At 38.7% G+C, this 18,079-nt stretch overlaps 1 protein-coding gene across 3 annotated transcripts in view; it reads left to right on the top strand.

The window, feature by feature from the left end:
- The first annotated feature begins 1,831 nt into the window (after window positions 1-1,831).
- Window positions 1,832-18,079, top strand: part of crppa (CDP-L-ribitol pyrophosphorylase A) — a 49,093-nt gene continuing 32,845 nt past the window's right edge. Inside the window, exons 1-6 of one of the 3 annotated variants that reach the window (XM_044359628.1) lie at window positions 1,832-2,216; window positions 4,542-4,836; window positions 8,030-8,179; window positions 14,673-14,777; window positions 16,067-16,112; window positions 17,773-17,870. In XM_044359628.1, the coding sequence (XP_044215563.1) occupies window positions 1,966-2,216; window positions 4,542-4,836; window positions 8,030-8,179; window positions 14,673-14,777; window positions 16,067-16,112; window positions 17,773-17,870 (945 nt within the window). In that variant the 5' untranslated portion in view covers window positions 1,832-1,965. Of the gene's footprint in view, window positions 2,217-3,334; window positions 3,422-4,541; window positions 4,837-8,029; window positions 8,180-14,672; window positions 14,778-16,066; window positions 16,113-17,772; window positions 17,871-18,079 lie in introns of those variants that run through there. The other 2 variants (XM_044359627.1, XM_044359629.1) reach the window with 2 other exon arrangements.

Here is an 18,079-nt window from a genome sequence, read left to right as displayed (position 1 = left end):
ATACACTTTCTGTAATAAAACATCTAAAAGCAACGATCTTATCAGATGGGAGTCTGTGGTCTAATTTGTGACATTTAAGGGGTCCTTTAGGTGAAATATTTTGAGAACTACTGCATTAGAGGACAGTAGGGCTGCAATTAGCAATTATTTCATTATTAGTCAATTATTTTCTTGATAAATCGATTAGTTGTTTGGTCCGTAAAATGTCAGAAAATAATGAAAAATGTCAGTAACTGTTTCCCAGAGTCCAACGTGATGTCTTCAAATGTCTTGTTTTGTCCACAACTTAAAGATATTCAATAAGATATTCAATTAAAAGTCATAGAAGACTAAAGAAACCAGAACATATTCACATTTGAGAAGCTGGAATCAGAGAATTATATTATATATTATATTACTTTCTTAAAAAATGACTCAAAACCATTCATTGATTATCAAAATAGTTGGTGATTAATTTAATAGATGACAATTAATCGATTAATCAAGTAATTTAGGGCTACAACTAACAATTATTTTTATTATCAATTAATCTGTAGATTATTTTCTCTATGAATCAGTTACTTTGTTTATAAAAATACATAATATTGATCACTGTTTCTCAAAGCCTAAGGTGATGTCCTCAAATGTCATTTTGTCTCAACCAACAGTCCACAACCCAAATATATTCACAGTATATTCACAATATAGTCACAGTCTTTGGTCATTTTTAAGTGTAACATTTGTCTGTGTGCAAAGTTATATGTTTGTCTTTAATTAATTCCTGAAGTTGTGATATATTGTATGATTTAACAGTCATGGTGAGACAGAAACTGACCATAAATATACTGACCATAGATATACCTACATATACATTAGTCTAGTAGCATATAGAGTTTGTTTCAATGGATTTTTGGCACACAGACAGGCACTTTCATTCAAGTACCTACTGCTGTTAAGTGAGAAATTACAATTTGAGGAACCAAAGCTTTACCTGAGTATTTTACATTTTCAGAGACCAACTTCCAACTCCTCCACTGTGTTTCAGATGCTCTCGACTACATTTATCTGACTGCAGCTAGTGTTCCTACTTTGAACATGAAGATTTTTTCTAATGTAACAAACAAGGAGATCATAAAATATGATTTACTAGAACTGTGTATGTGTGTGTGTTTGTAAGCTATGTGCGATGCTTTTTGTGATTTATGTGATAGCTGTTGTAACAGAAATTTCCCTTTGGGGATAAATAAAGTACTCTATCTATCTATCTATCTATCTATCCATCTAATATTGATGTGTTCACTTTTGATAATTAATTACAATCCAATGTAATTCTTTTTTATCTAAGTGTAATTTAATTTACTGTGGATGAGTATTTTCAGTACAGGATCTGATACTCTGTCTAAGACAGTTTCTTGCAGAACAGAACAGATTTACAGGCTGTTTTTTAACAGACAGCTTTACATTCTTTTTAACAAACTGATTTACAGACTGTTTTTTTTTTTTTTTTTTTTTTTTTTTACAGATTTACAGACTCTTTTTAACAGAAAGATTTACAGGCTGTTTTTAACAGACATATTTACACTCTCTTTAACAGAAAGATTTACAGACTCTTTAACATACAGATTTACAGACTGTTTCAACAGACATTTTTACAGACTCTTTTGAACAGAAAGATTTACAGACTGTTTTTTGACTGAAAGATTGAGACTGTTTTTTTAAATAGATTTACAGACTGTTTTTAACAGACAAGTTTACATACTGCTTTTTATCAGACAGATTTACAGAGTTTTTTGTACATTTGTACATTTTTGATACGGGTTTTATTTTGAAAGCAATAGGCGGAAGTTCCGTGTTTAACTGTAACTAACTTGTTCGCGGTTTTTTCCCAAATCTGAAGCCACGCTGCCGCTGACCTCACACCCCTCCCACACACTGGGAATGGGCAGTTTTGGGAATGACCTGTCTTGACCCTCCATCCACCTACTGATGGAGATGAATGACATCAACATGCAGAGCGACACTTGTGACCCAGACAGGCCCGCTCATCCAGGGGTTTTCCCAAACCGCGAGGCCGGGAAGAGCGACCACAAACCGGCGGAACGCAGCGTGGACTTCCCGGTGTCTGTGGTTCTTCCTGCCGGCGGCACCGGAGAGAGAACCGGACTGCAGACACCAAAACAGTTCTGCTCGTTCCTGGGCAGACCGCTCATAAGCTACACTATCCAGGCTTTTGAGAGGTAAAAAAAGGATTAAAACAGGATAAATAGGATGTAATAATCCCTATTTGTTTACATCCAGATACAGGTAGAGCGACTGTCATCCAGTTACTTCCTCTAACGGTCAGTGTGTGTCTGTGCAGGCTGCTCATGTTTACATTTTAATTGCACATTACACAGGATGTACCAATTAATTACTCCTTACTCAGCGTCTTTACTTAAAGGACAGCTTCACAGTTTTTCAAGTCTGTCCTAAAACAACAGTTAGTAGCCTAAATGAACACTGAAATATGTTTTTTCTTGCTGTAATCATTCCTCCTGTTCATACTGACCATTAGCAGATCCCTTCATAATGTACTGACGATGCAAGTGAATGGGGCCAAAATTCACAAGCCTCCTGCTGTGCAAAAATGTATTTAAAAGTTTATCAGAAGCTAATATGAAGCTTCAGTCGTCCAAATGAGTCAAATCAAGACGATATATTTCAACATTTTTGTCTTTTTAGTGTCAAAGTCCCTTTTTTGTTACTATACTTCCACCGCAGCTCATCAGGAAAACACAAAGAACTTATATCTGACATCACAACAATATGTAAACAACAGAAAATCACAAAAAGCATAATATCTCTCCTTTAAAGAACAGTTGTCCCCCTCTACACCCCCACCATGACAATTTGCAACATTGCTCTTAATGAGCTTATACACTCAAGAGATGTTAGCTACTATGGTTGTAGCTAAAAGCTCTGACATCATTTTATCGTCTCAGGATATACCGTCATATCAGGCAGAAATCTCAGAGACACGTGGGCAAATGAAAGCAACACTATCCTGCACGGCTAAATATGACTGGAGGTAAATAAGACTGGCAGACAGACAGTTATATTTTCTTCTGATTTCATCCTCCGTGACCGCGATGAGAAGGTGGATGTTTACACTTATGTTGTGATCACTGCCTGACCTTCATTACAACAATACAATAACAACCGGTGTTTATAATCAGACGCGTCTCCTCTTAGCTTGTTGTCAGTGTTTATGTGTTGTCAGGAAATGAATGTAGCAACATCCTGGGAGCGAAGAGCATCGAGATGCTGCCTGTGTGGCCCAGTGATTAAAGAGAGGTTCCCGGGTAGAAGAAGGGAAGGTCAGAGGTCATCAGTGTTGCGCCCAAACCCCCCCCCCCCCCCCCCCCCCCCCGTCTTGGTTATTCATTATGAGCAGGGATATATGGTATTGATTTCTGTGCAGATGTGTTACCATACTGGTGGAACATTTAGACATTGGCAACAACTTTTATGATAATATTGATCGTTTAGTTTGTGTTTATATGCTAATTCATTTTCTTGCTGAGATTTAATGACTTTACCTGTCTCGTTTGTCTGTTAAGCGTTAGCTTAGCTTAGCATAAAGACTGGCTGCAGTCGATATAACGTGGTAATTATTAGAGCTGCAACGATTAGTCTATTAATCGCCAACTATTGAATTAATCGACTAATCTTTTGAGTTATTTTTAAGAAGAAAATTCCCAAATTCTCTGATTCCAGTGTCTCAAATGTGAATATTTTCTAGTTTATTTAGTCTTCAATGATAGTAAACGGAGTATTTTTGGGTTGTTGACTGTTGGTCGGACAAAACAAGACATTTGAGGACGACACTTTGGGTTTTGGGAAACATTTATGGATCAACAGATTAATAGATAATGAAAATAATCATTAGATGCAGCCCTACTAATTAGTGTATCGTTTCCAGTCTTTATGCTAAGCTAAGCTAACCACCTCCTGGCTGTTTGTATTGTTCATATGTTCATATTGAACAGACAGACATGGAAGTGTTTTTGCTTATTGTTGTAATTTCTGAGAAAAGTTCTGGTGTCTCATAACGTCTTAGTGACAGATGTGTGGGAATCAAAATTCTTGACTGGAAAAGAAAACCAAAGAATCCTCCAAACTGCCCATCACTTGAATTCACTTTATCCGTATGAGCCCGTTGGCTTTTATCCTGAGTGAAAGCCAACAGTCTTTACACGTCTGGTGCTGTTTCTCTGTATGAATTTTGCCTGATGAAGGTCTGAGGACGGGACATTGTGTCAATAAAGTGAGTTCAAGTGATGGACAGTGTTTGATTCTTTAGTTTTAGCTTCTAAAATGTGAGGATTTTCTGCTTCTACCTGTTTTGTATCATTGTAAACTGAATATCTTTAGCTATTAGAGTATTGGTCTTCTTTAAGAGATTAGTTGCCACCTGTATGTAAGAATCTCCCTCTGAGTGAGTGTTATGTTATGCCAACCTTCCCTGCTCTGTTTAAATTCTCACCTTACAAAACAGAAGTGACTGAGATGTTTTCTCGCAGGGTGTCGTGGATCCAGAGCATCGTGGTTGTGGTTGCCAAAGAAAACACAGACCTGATGACTGACATCATCCAGCGCTTCCAGCACAGGAAGGTTCGAACGGTGACGGGCGGCTCGACTCGTCACCAGTCGATACGCAACGGGGTCCTGGCTCTGGGCTCCGGGTGGGAAGAAGAGGAGGAGGAGGGGGGGTTGACGGCGGAGAGGCCGAAGGTGGTCATCATCCACGATGCGGTGCGGCCTTTTGTGGAGGAGGACTTTCTGTACAAGATAGCCGTGGCTGCCAAGGAACAAGGGGTCAGTAATAAAATCTGATTTAACTGTAATCTTTGGTTTTAGGGCTGAAATCAGTATAAACACTAAGTTCTTATCAGCTTATTAAACACACCTGTGCACACACACATACTGAATGAATGCATCACTCTGCTGTGTTCCAATAGTTTTTCATTTTGCCCTCATCTTTTATTTTGAAATTGACTAAAATTAGGATGGTTAGAGTGTCATAATGTGTTTTTTTTGCTCATTGCTGGTATTTATAGGGATAGGAACTTGATCTTTTGCTGCTTCTGCTGCTTTTTCTAATTTAAGGGTGCATTTACAATCAAGATGCAATGATTGGCTGATTGACAGATTAATTGCCAACCATTTCAGTTAATCTTTTATCATTTTTTTAAAAGAAAAAAGCTTCTTAAATGTGAATATTTTCAGTTTTCTTTACTCCTGTATGATAGAGAACTGAATATCTTTGGTTTGTTTGAAGCTCAGTAATTGTCACGGCTCGGAAATTTAAATAATCACAATTATCTCCAAACCTCATTGGTGAAAATGACTCGAAACCTCGATGTGTTGTCAGATTTTCCAGGAGCACATGTGGGCAGGAAGTGTCAATTTCCAAGTTTGAACAGCAGTTCAGAGAAAAGATCGTAATCCCCCCGTGCAACTAGAGGAAACAAGCCCCGAAATGCCAATACTTCCTCATGCTTGGAAAGCGTAACGCGGCTGAATTAAATCTCAACTCGTTGCTCATACTTCATGTCTTTTTTTTTTTTTTTTTATAATGTGCTTTCAGCTGAAAATCAGAGAAGGTCAATTAGAGCTCAGTGTAAACAAACCCGTGGTGCTCAGCTGCAGTTACAGGACCTGGAATCAAAACATCTCACCTGGTGGCACGAGACCTGCGGTTCATTTTTCACCGTGAAACGTGCACATAAACAAACCGAACCCCCAAAAAATACAACAAAGTCAAGTTTTCCAGTCGGGTTCAGAGCAAAGAAGACAAACAGTTCTTGTATTCGCACTTTTAACCTGCCTCCTTTTAACACTGTTTATCAGGTGGACAGATCCGTCGCTCCCGCTGGTTGAGTTTATACTATTTCATCAGTGATAGACGGGAAACATTCAGGGCCGGAGTCACGGCCGCTCTGACGATGATTAGTTTCATAATGATTCATGGCTGAGCCTCACAAGCTGAATTGAATGCAGGTCACACAGGTTGTGAAAAATCCAAGAGCTCTCTGGCTCAGGGCCAACATTTCTAGTGTGTCTCTGAGTGTGTGTGTGTATGTGTGTCAGCGTGTGTGTGTGCGTGCTTTGTGATGAACTTTCACAGCGGGCGGTCTGGTCTTCATTATCTTGCCAGTATCCACGCTCATGACAGAGAGCCTGTCTCCACTGAAAAACAGCAGATTAATTTAGATTTTAACAGCATGTGTAACACGCAGAACACATGTTTGCTTTCCTTTCATTCGCTGGTCCGTGTTTTTTCGCCTGCACGCGCTCGCCGACTCGCCTGCTCCTGGAAACTGTCTTCAATCAAGCTACGCTAAGATGAAAATATCATCTTAGCAGAAATGCTGATTATTACGAATCTCCGAGAGAGGAAGTGCAAGCGGTGCGTGCTCCAGCTGTGCTGGTTAAGATGGATTTATTGTTACTGTAACATCATGTGGCTGCTCGACTCTGTTCTCTCTTTGAAATGTGCACTTATGACACTCAAGGCCCACTCATGGTTTTAACTCCTGATTTCATTAATATGTTGATGATACTGTGATAAAGGTTGTCAATCATGACAACATTTGATTACATGAAAGCCAGAAAAACACGGCATATGTCAACATCTTGATTATTTTCATCCAGAGTGAAAAGACGAGTTGATATTAGGGGTGTCATGTTATACACTGTGGTGGTTTTGGTTTCTTTCGGCCGTAAACACTCTTCTCTGGCTGACAGCGCAGATGTTTGCAGTGACAATAAACAGCATATCTGCGTGTGTGACAGCTCAAGACAGATTTCAGAACTTATCAGGAACGATTCGACCACAGAAACTCTCCTCTTTGTTGTTTTCTCAGTACGTTCACGGAGGATCAGGGTACAACTCACAGTCGCCGTGAAACCTGAAGGCCTCACGCCGCTTAACGTCCGTCTACGTCTCTTTTCGCGTCCGTCGATTCGATTTAAAGGCTTTGTCACAGCAGGAAAAGCACAGGTTTAAATGATCAAATGAACGATGGCTGAATTCCAGTTAGCTGCTTTAGCTTCGGGGTCCTGGTGTTGTTCATGCTGGCTCACTATCACGCTGTCACGGCTTACTGGGACGGTTGAACTGAACAGTCATTGTTAATGTTATTAGTAACACCTGTGCTTTTCAAGTTCAAACAAAGGAAAAGTGCTTTTATGGTTTGAGTCCAACAAGTTGTTTGGAAAATGCTAATTCAGGATCAGACATCGGATCTTCCTGTCTAGACGTTTTTATTCTTCTGTCTATTACTACGCGTGTGGATCTCGCTAGCGGATTTATGTTCTCATGTTATATATTCTCTTCTTTGCATTTTTCACCAAACTTTTGCACATGTTTAGGGCTACAAGTCAAGTCATTTTTTATTTATGTAGCCCAGTATCAGCCTGAGGGGGGCGCTACAATCTGTACAGCATAGAACAACCTCTATCTTTGATGATTATTAATGAATTTGTTGTTTATTTTCTCCATTAATGAAGTAATTGTTTGTAACTGTGAAAAACTGCCCATCACAGTGTGCTACAGTGGAGCACAGGGTGCCTAGCATACTTTGCTTTGCCCAACCAACAGTCTAAAACCCCAAAAATATTCAATGTATTTTATTCCAAGACCAAGAAAATCAGCAAATTCTCACATCTGAGAGCCTGAAACCATCAAATCTTTGTGGTTTTGCTTGAAAAATTACTTAAAATTTTAGGCAATTATCAAAATAGTTCAGTAATATTAACAGATTCATTTTCTTTCAGTTGACTAATGCAGCTCTACACATTTTAGGAGGAAGTTTCTACTGTTATAGATACTTTCTGACTAACTTTAACATATTGTGAGTGCTTTCAATATGCCAGTTTTTTTTCATATTGAGAGCAACAAGGTTGGTCTGTATGTATTTGTCTCTAAACTCTATTCAAGCATTCATAAAAGAAATAGAAATAAAAAGATAAATAAAAATAACTCTGTTCTCTTTTCTTCACCCAGGCGGCGGGAGCCATCCGACCGCTTGTTTCCACGGTGATCGCCACCACATCAGAGGGCTACCTGGATCATTCTCTGGAGCGTGCCAAGTACAGAGCCAGCGAGATGCCTCAGGGCTTCACGTACGATGTCATCCATCAAGCCTATCAGAGCGTAGGAGACACATTTTTCTTAATTTACCTATCGAGTTTCAGTGTATTTTTAGTACAGCCTAAAATCAAACAAATCACACAGATGGCAAAGAAAAAAACTCTATGTGCAAGGAGAGGAGGAAAGCCTAGATGCTGTCTAAATAATATACATACAAGAAAAACTGTTAAAAAATAGGATTATACATCAAATTAAAGCCTTTTTTAAAAAAATATCCCCTAAAGGACTCAGAGGAAGAAGAGATTTTAATCCAATGAGAGCAGTAGTTCCATAAATTTGGAGGATTCCTTTCAAAATAAGACGTGGAATGATCTGGAATATCTCCCTCCTTGAATTATATCCTATATATAAAAGTACATATTTGTAAAAATGTTAATCAGTCCTTGTGAGCAGTGTAGTCGTTCCTATGTTGTGAATGTGCCAGATTCAAATAGAAAGTAAGAGGTCAGCGGGTGCACAGAGCGCCGTGTTAGAATCATTGAAAAGTAACACAAACTACTATTTAAAAGTTACAAAAAAAAACTTTAACACAGCAACTTCTCCCCCCCCCCCCCCCTCAGTCATCCCTACATCTGTTAGAAAAAAAAAAAAAAAAAAACCTGCACCGGCAACAACCTGATAATTGGAGATGAATGTATTCTTTCCATTACCTCAGTTCAGACATTAATGTGCAGAAAGAAGAAAAAGGCACAAGCTGCAGACTCACTGTAAGAGGTTTTGTCCTGTTAATTAACAACACAGCTTGTTTGTTGCTGCACATGCAAGTTTTAAAAAATCTTGAATGTTTTAGTTCCGGCGTGATCTCTCTCTCTCTCTCTCTTCTCTCTCTTTACTTCCTCTCCTACTTGACATACAAATAAAAATGTGCCTTTTTTTCCCTCATTCATTTCAATTTTATTTTCTAACATGTTGAAAGAAAAAAACAACAAAATAAAATATACAAGCGAGAAAGAAGAATAAATAAAACATTCCATGATGATTAATATGAAAACTCAACTATCCGCCACCGGTTTGTCAGCTAGTATGAAATTATGGATGGAAATTTAAAAATGTCAACATGTATTTAAACTAAGAGTGACAGAAAGAGAAAGCTAGAGAGACTGTGAGGCAAATGAGAAAGCAAAGCTGAAGAGAAACTTTATTTTAATCCTTATTTCATTGCAGTTACTAAATTAAAAATGGCGACAAATAAACCCTCAAATCCATGTTTAATATTTTGATGATTTTGCCATCGAATCCACTGTTTTTCCTGTCAATAATAAATAAAGTAACCCTGACTACCGGAGAATGCGTACAGCGGTGGCCGATGCAAAAGTGTTTCTTTTCTTTTTTTGACTGTTATACAGTCCAGACAGTAAGTATTTGGACAGTCTGGAATAAAGTAATGGATACTACATTAAAAAAGTGCTAAGTCTCAGCTTTAATTTGAGTAGGTTTATATTGAAAGTCTGGACTGTACATACTTTGGAAAGGTTAAGAGTGTTTGTTTTCTCGCTTTGGGCTGCAGCAGCAGCAGCAGCGATACAGTATTTTGTCCAGGGCACATGCAAGCAAAAAAAATGTGACTTCTACAGCTGTTATATTTGTAAAAACCACTCATAATACCACAGGACAGACAAATAAGTCCCGGAAGGCCTCCGCCGTTTACTCTTAATGTCAGAGAATTCAAAAAAATGTCTCTCAAATCTTATAAAACGACAGTCGGTTTGAGATTTATGCTCTAAAAATTACACCACTTACATGACAAAGGGCTTTATGATTCTCATACATCATAACAGGTCTTTACAGTCCTTCATTGTTTTGGGCTGATGTGCCAGAACCTGCAGCGTTTCACTCTGGAAGAGCTTGTGGCACGGGTGCTATCATTTTCACTTGGCCTCTGCCGCGTCTGGGAAAGAAATGACACGTTAATATATTCTGCCACACTGTAGCACAGATTAGTCTAGTGGAACAAAAGTGAATAAAGGCTCAGTTTGGAGAAAAAAAAAAAACTGGTGAGAGAGAGCACTGAAAATTACATGGCACATTTAGGCGGATTTCGGATTAATAGTCTCAACAGTTGAGTGCGTTTTAATATGTGTACCTGAAAAAATGGAAAGAATTTTATCCGCTGACGTCAGCCGCCGATGTGTTGATTCTCCTCTGAAAGCAGGGGGGTTTATTTCTAAAGACTTGATGAGCCAACTTCATATGAAACCTGAGTTGTAGAAATTGACCTTATTTATTTCTCAGACACTTTGAGTTTGCTATTTCAACCTTGACTCCATTAGACGGTTCTTCCGATAGCCATGTTTTTTTTGAAGGAGGCAGCAAACTTTGAGCTAAGAGCTGAAGAATGCCTCCAATTGGAGCACCATTTGTCTGCAGTTATTTTTATTCCTGGCACACATGTGGATCTTCAGATTGCTTGGAGAGGCCTGTTGGCTTTGGCCTTTACTGAAAATGAGCTCACATTTATGTTGCAGTGTCAAGGCCGGTCAGGGTCGCGAAAAATTAAGCCCCCTTCTCCTCCTCCTCCTCCCGTTGTCGTTCTTCTCCTCTTCAACCTTTCAAAAGAAGGGGAAAGTGTAAGGTGTCTGTCAGGTTAGGACTGTAGGACATGTTCATGAAAAATCTCTGCACATTTGTAGCTTGACATCCATTGAGAGTGGAAGAACTTAGGGCTGAAAAGACAAAAGGGGGGGAGACACTTTATCCAGTCCCCAGTGAAGGCTTTTGTACCAGGAGAAAACGCTGAAGGTTAAATTACCTCAAGACCAAGAGTGTATTTCTCATGTAATTTTTCTCTTCAGTTCCAGTTGAATAAAAGACCCCTTCTCTTTTATAGCTTGATAAAATATTACCCAACTATAATCTCAGGTAGCATGGATTTGTCTTTGTAGTGCGGACTGTATTTTAAACCAAATGAGCTCATTGCCTCAATCCAAACTTCCATGTGATCTTCACAAACGCAGCTTTCCCAGCAGTGAATCAAAGCGCAAATAAAAATGTTGAGAAGTACAATAAACTACAAAAGGTATTTATCTTTATTAAGATTAGGGGGAGAAATTACATAAATAACGATGACGTATATTTTCAGTATCGATACTTAAAAGAAACTTTTTCAAAACCTTAATTTAAAGCCGCTCCAGTCTATTTTTTCTATTAACGAAGGATCAAATGACTGTGGAGTCTCTCATAGTGAAAAACTACAAAGAATTACCTTATGGAGCTTTTTCATTGTCTTTCAACTCATTACTGTTTCGGTTCAGTCTCACAGCTCTCATCAGCATCAGTTTCCAGTAAAACAGCTCTGATAAACCCACCGTACACTAAACAGCAGTCGGTAGAGAGTAAAAACAGCTAAAAGAAGAGTGAACTTTGGACTCACATTCATTTGGTAGTTGCTGGATGTGTAAATATGCAAATATTTGCTGACATGTACATCGTATTAAGGTGTCAATGTTGTGTTTTCAGCTTGTTGAGCTTGTTGTTGTCGCCTCAAGCGGCAAAAAGAATATATCTCTATAAAAGATTGTACCATACCATTTCGTCGCACTGCATTTGGGCAGTCAACTCAGTGGAACGTCCTACCTGACGATATGAAGAACTGTAGTTCTATCAATGCATTCAAGACCAGACTGAAACATGTACTTAAGATCAATCAGCTGTGTGACCATTGACTCAGTGATTTTACTGTTTGTTCGTGTGCTGATGTATGTTTTTTTTTGTCGGGGACTACAGATGCAAATTAGCGTCAAGCTAACTGTGGTGCAGTACATCTTTAATGTTTCAAACTGCACACTGTCCCATTCAATAAATATAGTGAATATAAATAAATCAGACTAAAAATCTCACCAGCATTTGATCCCCACTCTCAAAAGTATCAACAGATTTTCGATACTCAGCACACTGAGTATCACAAATGGTATTGAGATTAGATACAAAGTCCAGCACACATTTCACATTCAAATCTTCTGTTTTTATTACCTCGAGGCCTCAAAAAACCCCAATGAATCAGAATTTTATATAACTTTTATTTTGAATGTCGTAATTGGCAAAAACAAGGTAAAAAGGAGGAACGACTCTTTTAACTGGAGTTGTAATCATTAACATTCACATGCAGATTTTCCCTCTCCTGAAATTAATTGATTAAAAGTATAATAAGCTCAATTAGATGTTTGATATCTCTTAGTTCAGTGTCTCTTCAGTGTCCCAAAGATTTTTCATACCTTTTGTAATTTAAAAAAAAAAAGATTTTACATGTGAATTGCAGCTGTCGATGACAGGCTTGTCTGTCTTCTCCTCTTGCAGATGCAGGCACACAGTTACGCATTTTTATCTGTAACTGCTCACACATTGATATAAGCTGTTTTTTAAAAGCTGACAAAAGCATCAAATTCCAATAAAATCTACCAGAACCAGCTGCGGGACTGTTTCTTGAAAAAACAAGAAAAATAAAAAAAAAAGATGCTGGAACAGACGATGTGAGATCTCTGCTGTTGAAAAGCAGGCAGTAAAAGTAAAATAACCTTTTATTACTTAATGGTTAGTCTTTTACAATATAAAAGAACAGGTGGTTTAGCTGCGAACATAAACAATCACTAACGTCTCTGGAAACACCCTCATAAAGTCAACCGACACAAATAAATTCCTGTGGGTAACACTGATGTCGATTGAGAAGGGTATGTAAGGAGATTTAAGAGGAAGTATAAAAAGACTATAAGATCCTGAGCTACATCACACTGCTCCACCCTGATGAACGATTTAAGAATGATGTAAACATTTTTTTTCCATGCATATGCAGGAACAGACACTGTAGCATCCACATGTCTTTTAGAACTATGTGGGAAAATGTCTCTTGGACTGAAGAAACCAAAGTTGCACTTTTTAAATCTTATTTTAGAAAGATAAGAGCGTTACAGAACAGGCAGTCCATCAGCCAAGGAAAACAGTATCCTCTGAAGTATCTGCTGAAAAATGTGACGGAAACATGGTGTTATGAGCCCGTTTCTCCTCTGTGGAAAACACCAGCTCTGATCGCGACTAAGACTGTAAAAGGAAAGGCTCCAGATAATGAGATATTTTGGTTGAAATATCAGCAGAAAGGATAAGTTTAGGAAGAATTTAATCTTTTATCTAGACAGGAATATGATGCACAGAGCCAAATTCTCTGAGGAATGTCCAGGAAGTGCCTTATGGAACAAGTAGTAGATAGTGAGTGCAAAGCCGGTCATATTGCAGTTTGACTGATCTGAACTCTCAGTCTCAAAATAACAATGAGAGGCAATTCTTACAGCCAGGTGTTTGAAGTTGAGGGAGAACTTTCTAAGTATATAAGCTGGTATTAAAACAAAAGGTGTTTATAATACTACCTGGCGACCCTGTCTAAGGTTGATGACTGTCATTGGTCGTTTGGTGGGTCTGTCCAAGAATTTCTCCACAACTACTGAACAAATTGCCATGGAATTTTGTTTGCATAGATTTTGATGACCCCCCACCATCATTGTCTAGCCAAAGTTTCCTTTTAGCCAACATGGTGGTCCATGACAAGGTATTTTAAACAACTAATGACCAGATTTCCATAAATGTGACCAACAAATGACACAACGTCTCCTGACCTTTCCCTTACCACCATAAGGCCAAACCTTTTCCACTTTTATACAACCAACTTCAAAATCTAAATTATTATTAATTGCCCCCAAGTTGCATCTTGTCAGTCGAATCACTGCGTACAACGAATGCAGTTAAATAAATAAGGCTGAATAACACGAGGTGACAGCAGGACCAGCTGTAAACTTTAAACTTGTCTTAAAATGACCTAAATAAATAACGATTATGGGAACACAGACGGATGATGGAAACTGAGGACTGAGCATTTCCTGCTGTGACTCGATACATCGGTGTTCAGTGCTTACTATGAGTCAACTGTGAATATCCCGAACCGGAGACAGCTCTAAAAATTGACCTGAAGTTTATTGAGTAAAATGAGGACATTCATCCTTCCAAGAGGCTCTCCACGAGCTTTCAACTTGCACCACACTCCGGCGGCCGAAATGTCAGATTTCCACACATGATATCTCACAATCCAATGGGCAGATTGCCATGAAATTTCCTTACACACAAACTATAATATCAACACTTTTAGCTCCACCACTGGCTCTGAGAAAAACAAAATTGTTTGCTTTATCCAACACTTTTCTTTTGTTTGTTTAATGAACATTTTAGTCTTAAGAGGTTGCTAACAGGGCTTCTAGTATTGCTATTTAATTGTTAGATATGTGTAGGATTATTATTTTCTAGACTATATAAAATTACCAAAGCTGTGAGTAGTTTGGACATCTATTGCACAGTGTGCAACAGATTGTCTCTGTACATTTACCTGTTAGCGTATATCTAGCAGTTGCATCCATTGGTGCAGTTCCAACAGCGCAGTGGAACAATGTGTTGAGTGTGATGGAAATACTTTTTGTTGTCAACAATTGTCCACAGCCGCTCCTATCTGTTGTCTCTTCAGTGCAGTGAGTCAGACTTTGAGTTTGGCACCGAGTGTCTCCATCTGGCTCTGCAGTACTGCGGCACCAATGCCAAGCTCATCGAGGGTCCGCCAACATTGTGGAAGGTGAGCTCGCCAGGGGCCTGCTTCGGGTTTTGGGGGAATAGTGGATCTGATGAGCGCAGCTTGTGTGTGCCCGCCGCTGATTATCATATGGGCACGAAGAGAGTTCGCAAATTGAAAGTGAGGGGGTTCTGGCAAAAGAGGAAACGTCAACATGTTGAATATGACATTCAGAGTAAGCACGTGGAATTCGATTTAAATATAAATGTTTTGTACTGAAACCCCTCTATTAGATCATGTCACTTTTTGCCCCAGAGGCTTAGTTCACCCAAGTTTTTTGAGGTTTTGAGATTTCTGCCCCCACTCCAATACAATAAAGACGGATGGAATTTTGTTTTGCGGTGCTCAAAGCATTGAAAATTACATTTAAATATATTTGAAGTCCAACTTTTTTTTTTCTCAGTTTTTTGGTTTTTCTTTTAGTAACAGTGGTTACTGGATGCTTACTGGAGCAGTGGTTCTCAACATTTTTTTTTGCTCGTGACCCCTTTAATTCAAATTATAAAAACTTGAAATAACACAACGCTCGACTGAGATGGTAAAGTTATTGTATCTATAAAAGCAAAATGCAGCAGAGCGCAATGGCATGTGACTTTAACATCCATTTAAGAGACTAAAAATGGCAGCAGATGAAAACATTACACATCAATTACATCATCATTTTATTCCTTTCTCGTCTTTTGCGATGCTTTAACGACGCTGGAGAACTGACGTCACGACTGCTGTTTATCTCCGTCAGCCAAATCTTGATGTTCGCACAACGGTAGTGGGTGGGAATGTGCACAAAATTACATTTTCTTTTGTAAATTTTCCAGAAAGTCCATTAAAATCAGCACTACATTTGGATGGAAATCAGTTGTGAGCACTGTAATCGAAGAGTAATTTATGGTCCATCTTAGATTGATTTAATTTAATAATTGTAGAGGATAGAAGGAGTAAAGCTTTGCAGTATTTCACATGAAAAAATAAATATTATTTTATGTGGCAGAATTTGATTTTTGATTATTTTCTACCCTTGTAATTATCATGTGACACCTTGGATTTATGTCGCGACCCCTGGGGTTGGGATCCATTGATTTAGAGAAAAAAAAACTTTTATTTTTCAATGCTTTGAGAAGCACAAACTATATTCTTTTTACTTTCAGTGTATTGGGATATAGATATCTAAACATCATGGCACAGAAAACTGAAAGTATCTGCATGGCCAGACACCTCTATAGATAAAAATCTTTTTTTTTTTAAACTAATTTGAGTGAACTGACCCTTTAAATCTGAGTTATTTTGTCCTCCAGGTAACCTACAAACGGGATTTGGCTGCAGCAGAGTCCATTATCAAAGGTGAGCTACCTTCTTTATACCTTTTTCCTCACATTGTTTCCCATATGCATTGTATATAGTGCACGTGAATTATGCATATAGACATAATATACATGAAAGAGTGAATGTAATGGCTCTTCTTAGATGGGATAAATGGTCAGAAATGAGCAGCGTTTTGTCTTGTTTTGTTTGGTCGTCTAGAGTTGAATAGGCGACGTTCAACCAAAAATAGCCCCTCACTGTACTCGGAGGGATAAATCCTTTGTAGCGTTGTTTAGTTTGGTTTGAACAAGGGAGGGTGTGAGAAGTCTGAATACTACAGAGAGCAAGTCAGGACAAGGGAGACTATCACAATCAGAGAAATGGAAATAAACACGGCCCCTATATTTCACCCCAACAGCACCTGGACCAACAATTACCTGTTTGATGATGACATAAGGTGCACAGTGATTATTCCCAGAGCCTGTGAAGTGAATGAATTCATTGTGTGCGTTTTTTAAGAGTAGAAGTGGAAGAAAGTTCTCACATCTGTCAGTATGATAAACTGTCGAGTGTTTCAGGTCATGTGTTTTGTCTTTCTGTCTGTGTTTGTGTATGTGTGTGTAAATGTGTGTTTGTGTGTGTGTGTGAAGGCCTTCATGTGGCTGTGTGCATCCTGCTGAGAAGTGTGTGCTTGTTGAATAATGTCCTTTAAGTCGAGCAGCTTTATCGGAGGCTGTGATCAGATGTTGATGTTTCAAAACATACAATTTGGCCACTTAACAGAAAAAATAGATATGGTTAACTATGTTTTGGACCATGAAATTATAATGATCCAAAATAATAATAATAATACTTGTCAGCTAGAGAACTACTGTAAATAAAAGAAAAATTTCATTGCTTTGTCATTTTTGGTTATTGAGTCTGGATTTGTGGCCAAAAAAGTCAGTTTAATCAATTTTGAATTAAATCTGCAACATAATAAAATCTACAAAATGTGAAGAGCTCTGACTACTGTATAGTGTCGGGTCAGCTAGCCGTCACTTTCATAATGTAGAGTCTAGATCAGGAGGTACATAGTGGAGGAAGTTGTTTTGGGGCTCGAGGGTTGCAGAAGTAAAAGTGATTGACAGTTGGAGCACTTCCAAAGCTCTCATGGACGTGGAACTCATTAAGTCAGACATCAACCACATTAAAAAAATACCTGCGTCCTTGATTAAAAAGTCAAGGGTACAAGACTGTGTGTACATAAAAACTTCAGAGAAGCAAACCACAACTCCCAAGGAGTATTTTGGAACTTGAAATACTAATTGCAAGCTGAAGAAGGAATAAAAAAACATAACACACTGTAGAAACCTGATAAAATATTCAGTTTAATTCAATTTAGAAACTCTGCTCTGGTGATTTGTTCCCATTTGCAATAATGAATAATTTCTGCATTTGCTCTGAGTGTATTTGCTCTGACTGGCTTCCTCTATATATATCCAAGGGTATTGCGGTATTTAGAGCCATCCATCGTACCACACTGACATGACTGAAAACATGATTTCTCAGAAACACTTTCTTTCTTTCTTTTTATATTTTATCATACTTGTGCAAAGCTTTTGACGTCTACTGATGGTATCAGACCGACTGCTAGGACGATTGTAATGCAACGTTTTGTCAGTTCATGTTTTTAACCAATCACATCTTTTTCTTTCAGAGGCTCTATCACGGACAGCCTGCGTTCTCACAGGTGGATCCGCACAAGCCGTGACGCTGGCTGATGCCCTCCAGAAGGCTGTCGGAGCTCTGGAAATGGTAAGAGTGTTGCAGCTGATTCATATGTTGGTGGTTGGTGGAAGATCCCCATCACGTCACCATCTCTCCCAGTCCCTGTCTCCCGTCCTGTACCTCCAATTCCCCCCCCCCCCCCTCCCCCCCACCCCCCGAAGCTCATTGTGAGCTCCACTTGGGTGGCCCGGTGGTGGAGACTTGCCATCTGCGGTCAGACCCTCTAATGGAGCCTG

Source organism: Thunnus albacares, chromosome 8, assembly GCF_914725855.1.
Source record: "Thunnus albacares chromosome 8, fThuAlb1.1, whole genome shotgun sequence".
Lineage (NCBI taxonomy): Eukaryota > Metazoa > Chordata > Actinopteri > Scombriformes > Scombridae > Thunnus > Thunnus albacares.
Note: the sequence above shows the minus strand (reverse complement) of the source record. Positions and strands in the feature narration are given on the sequence as shown.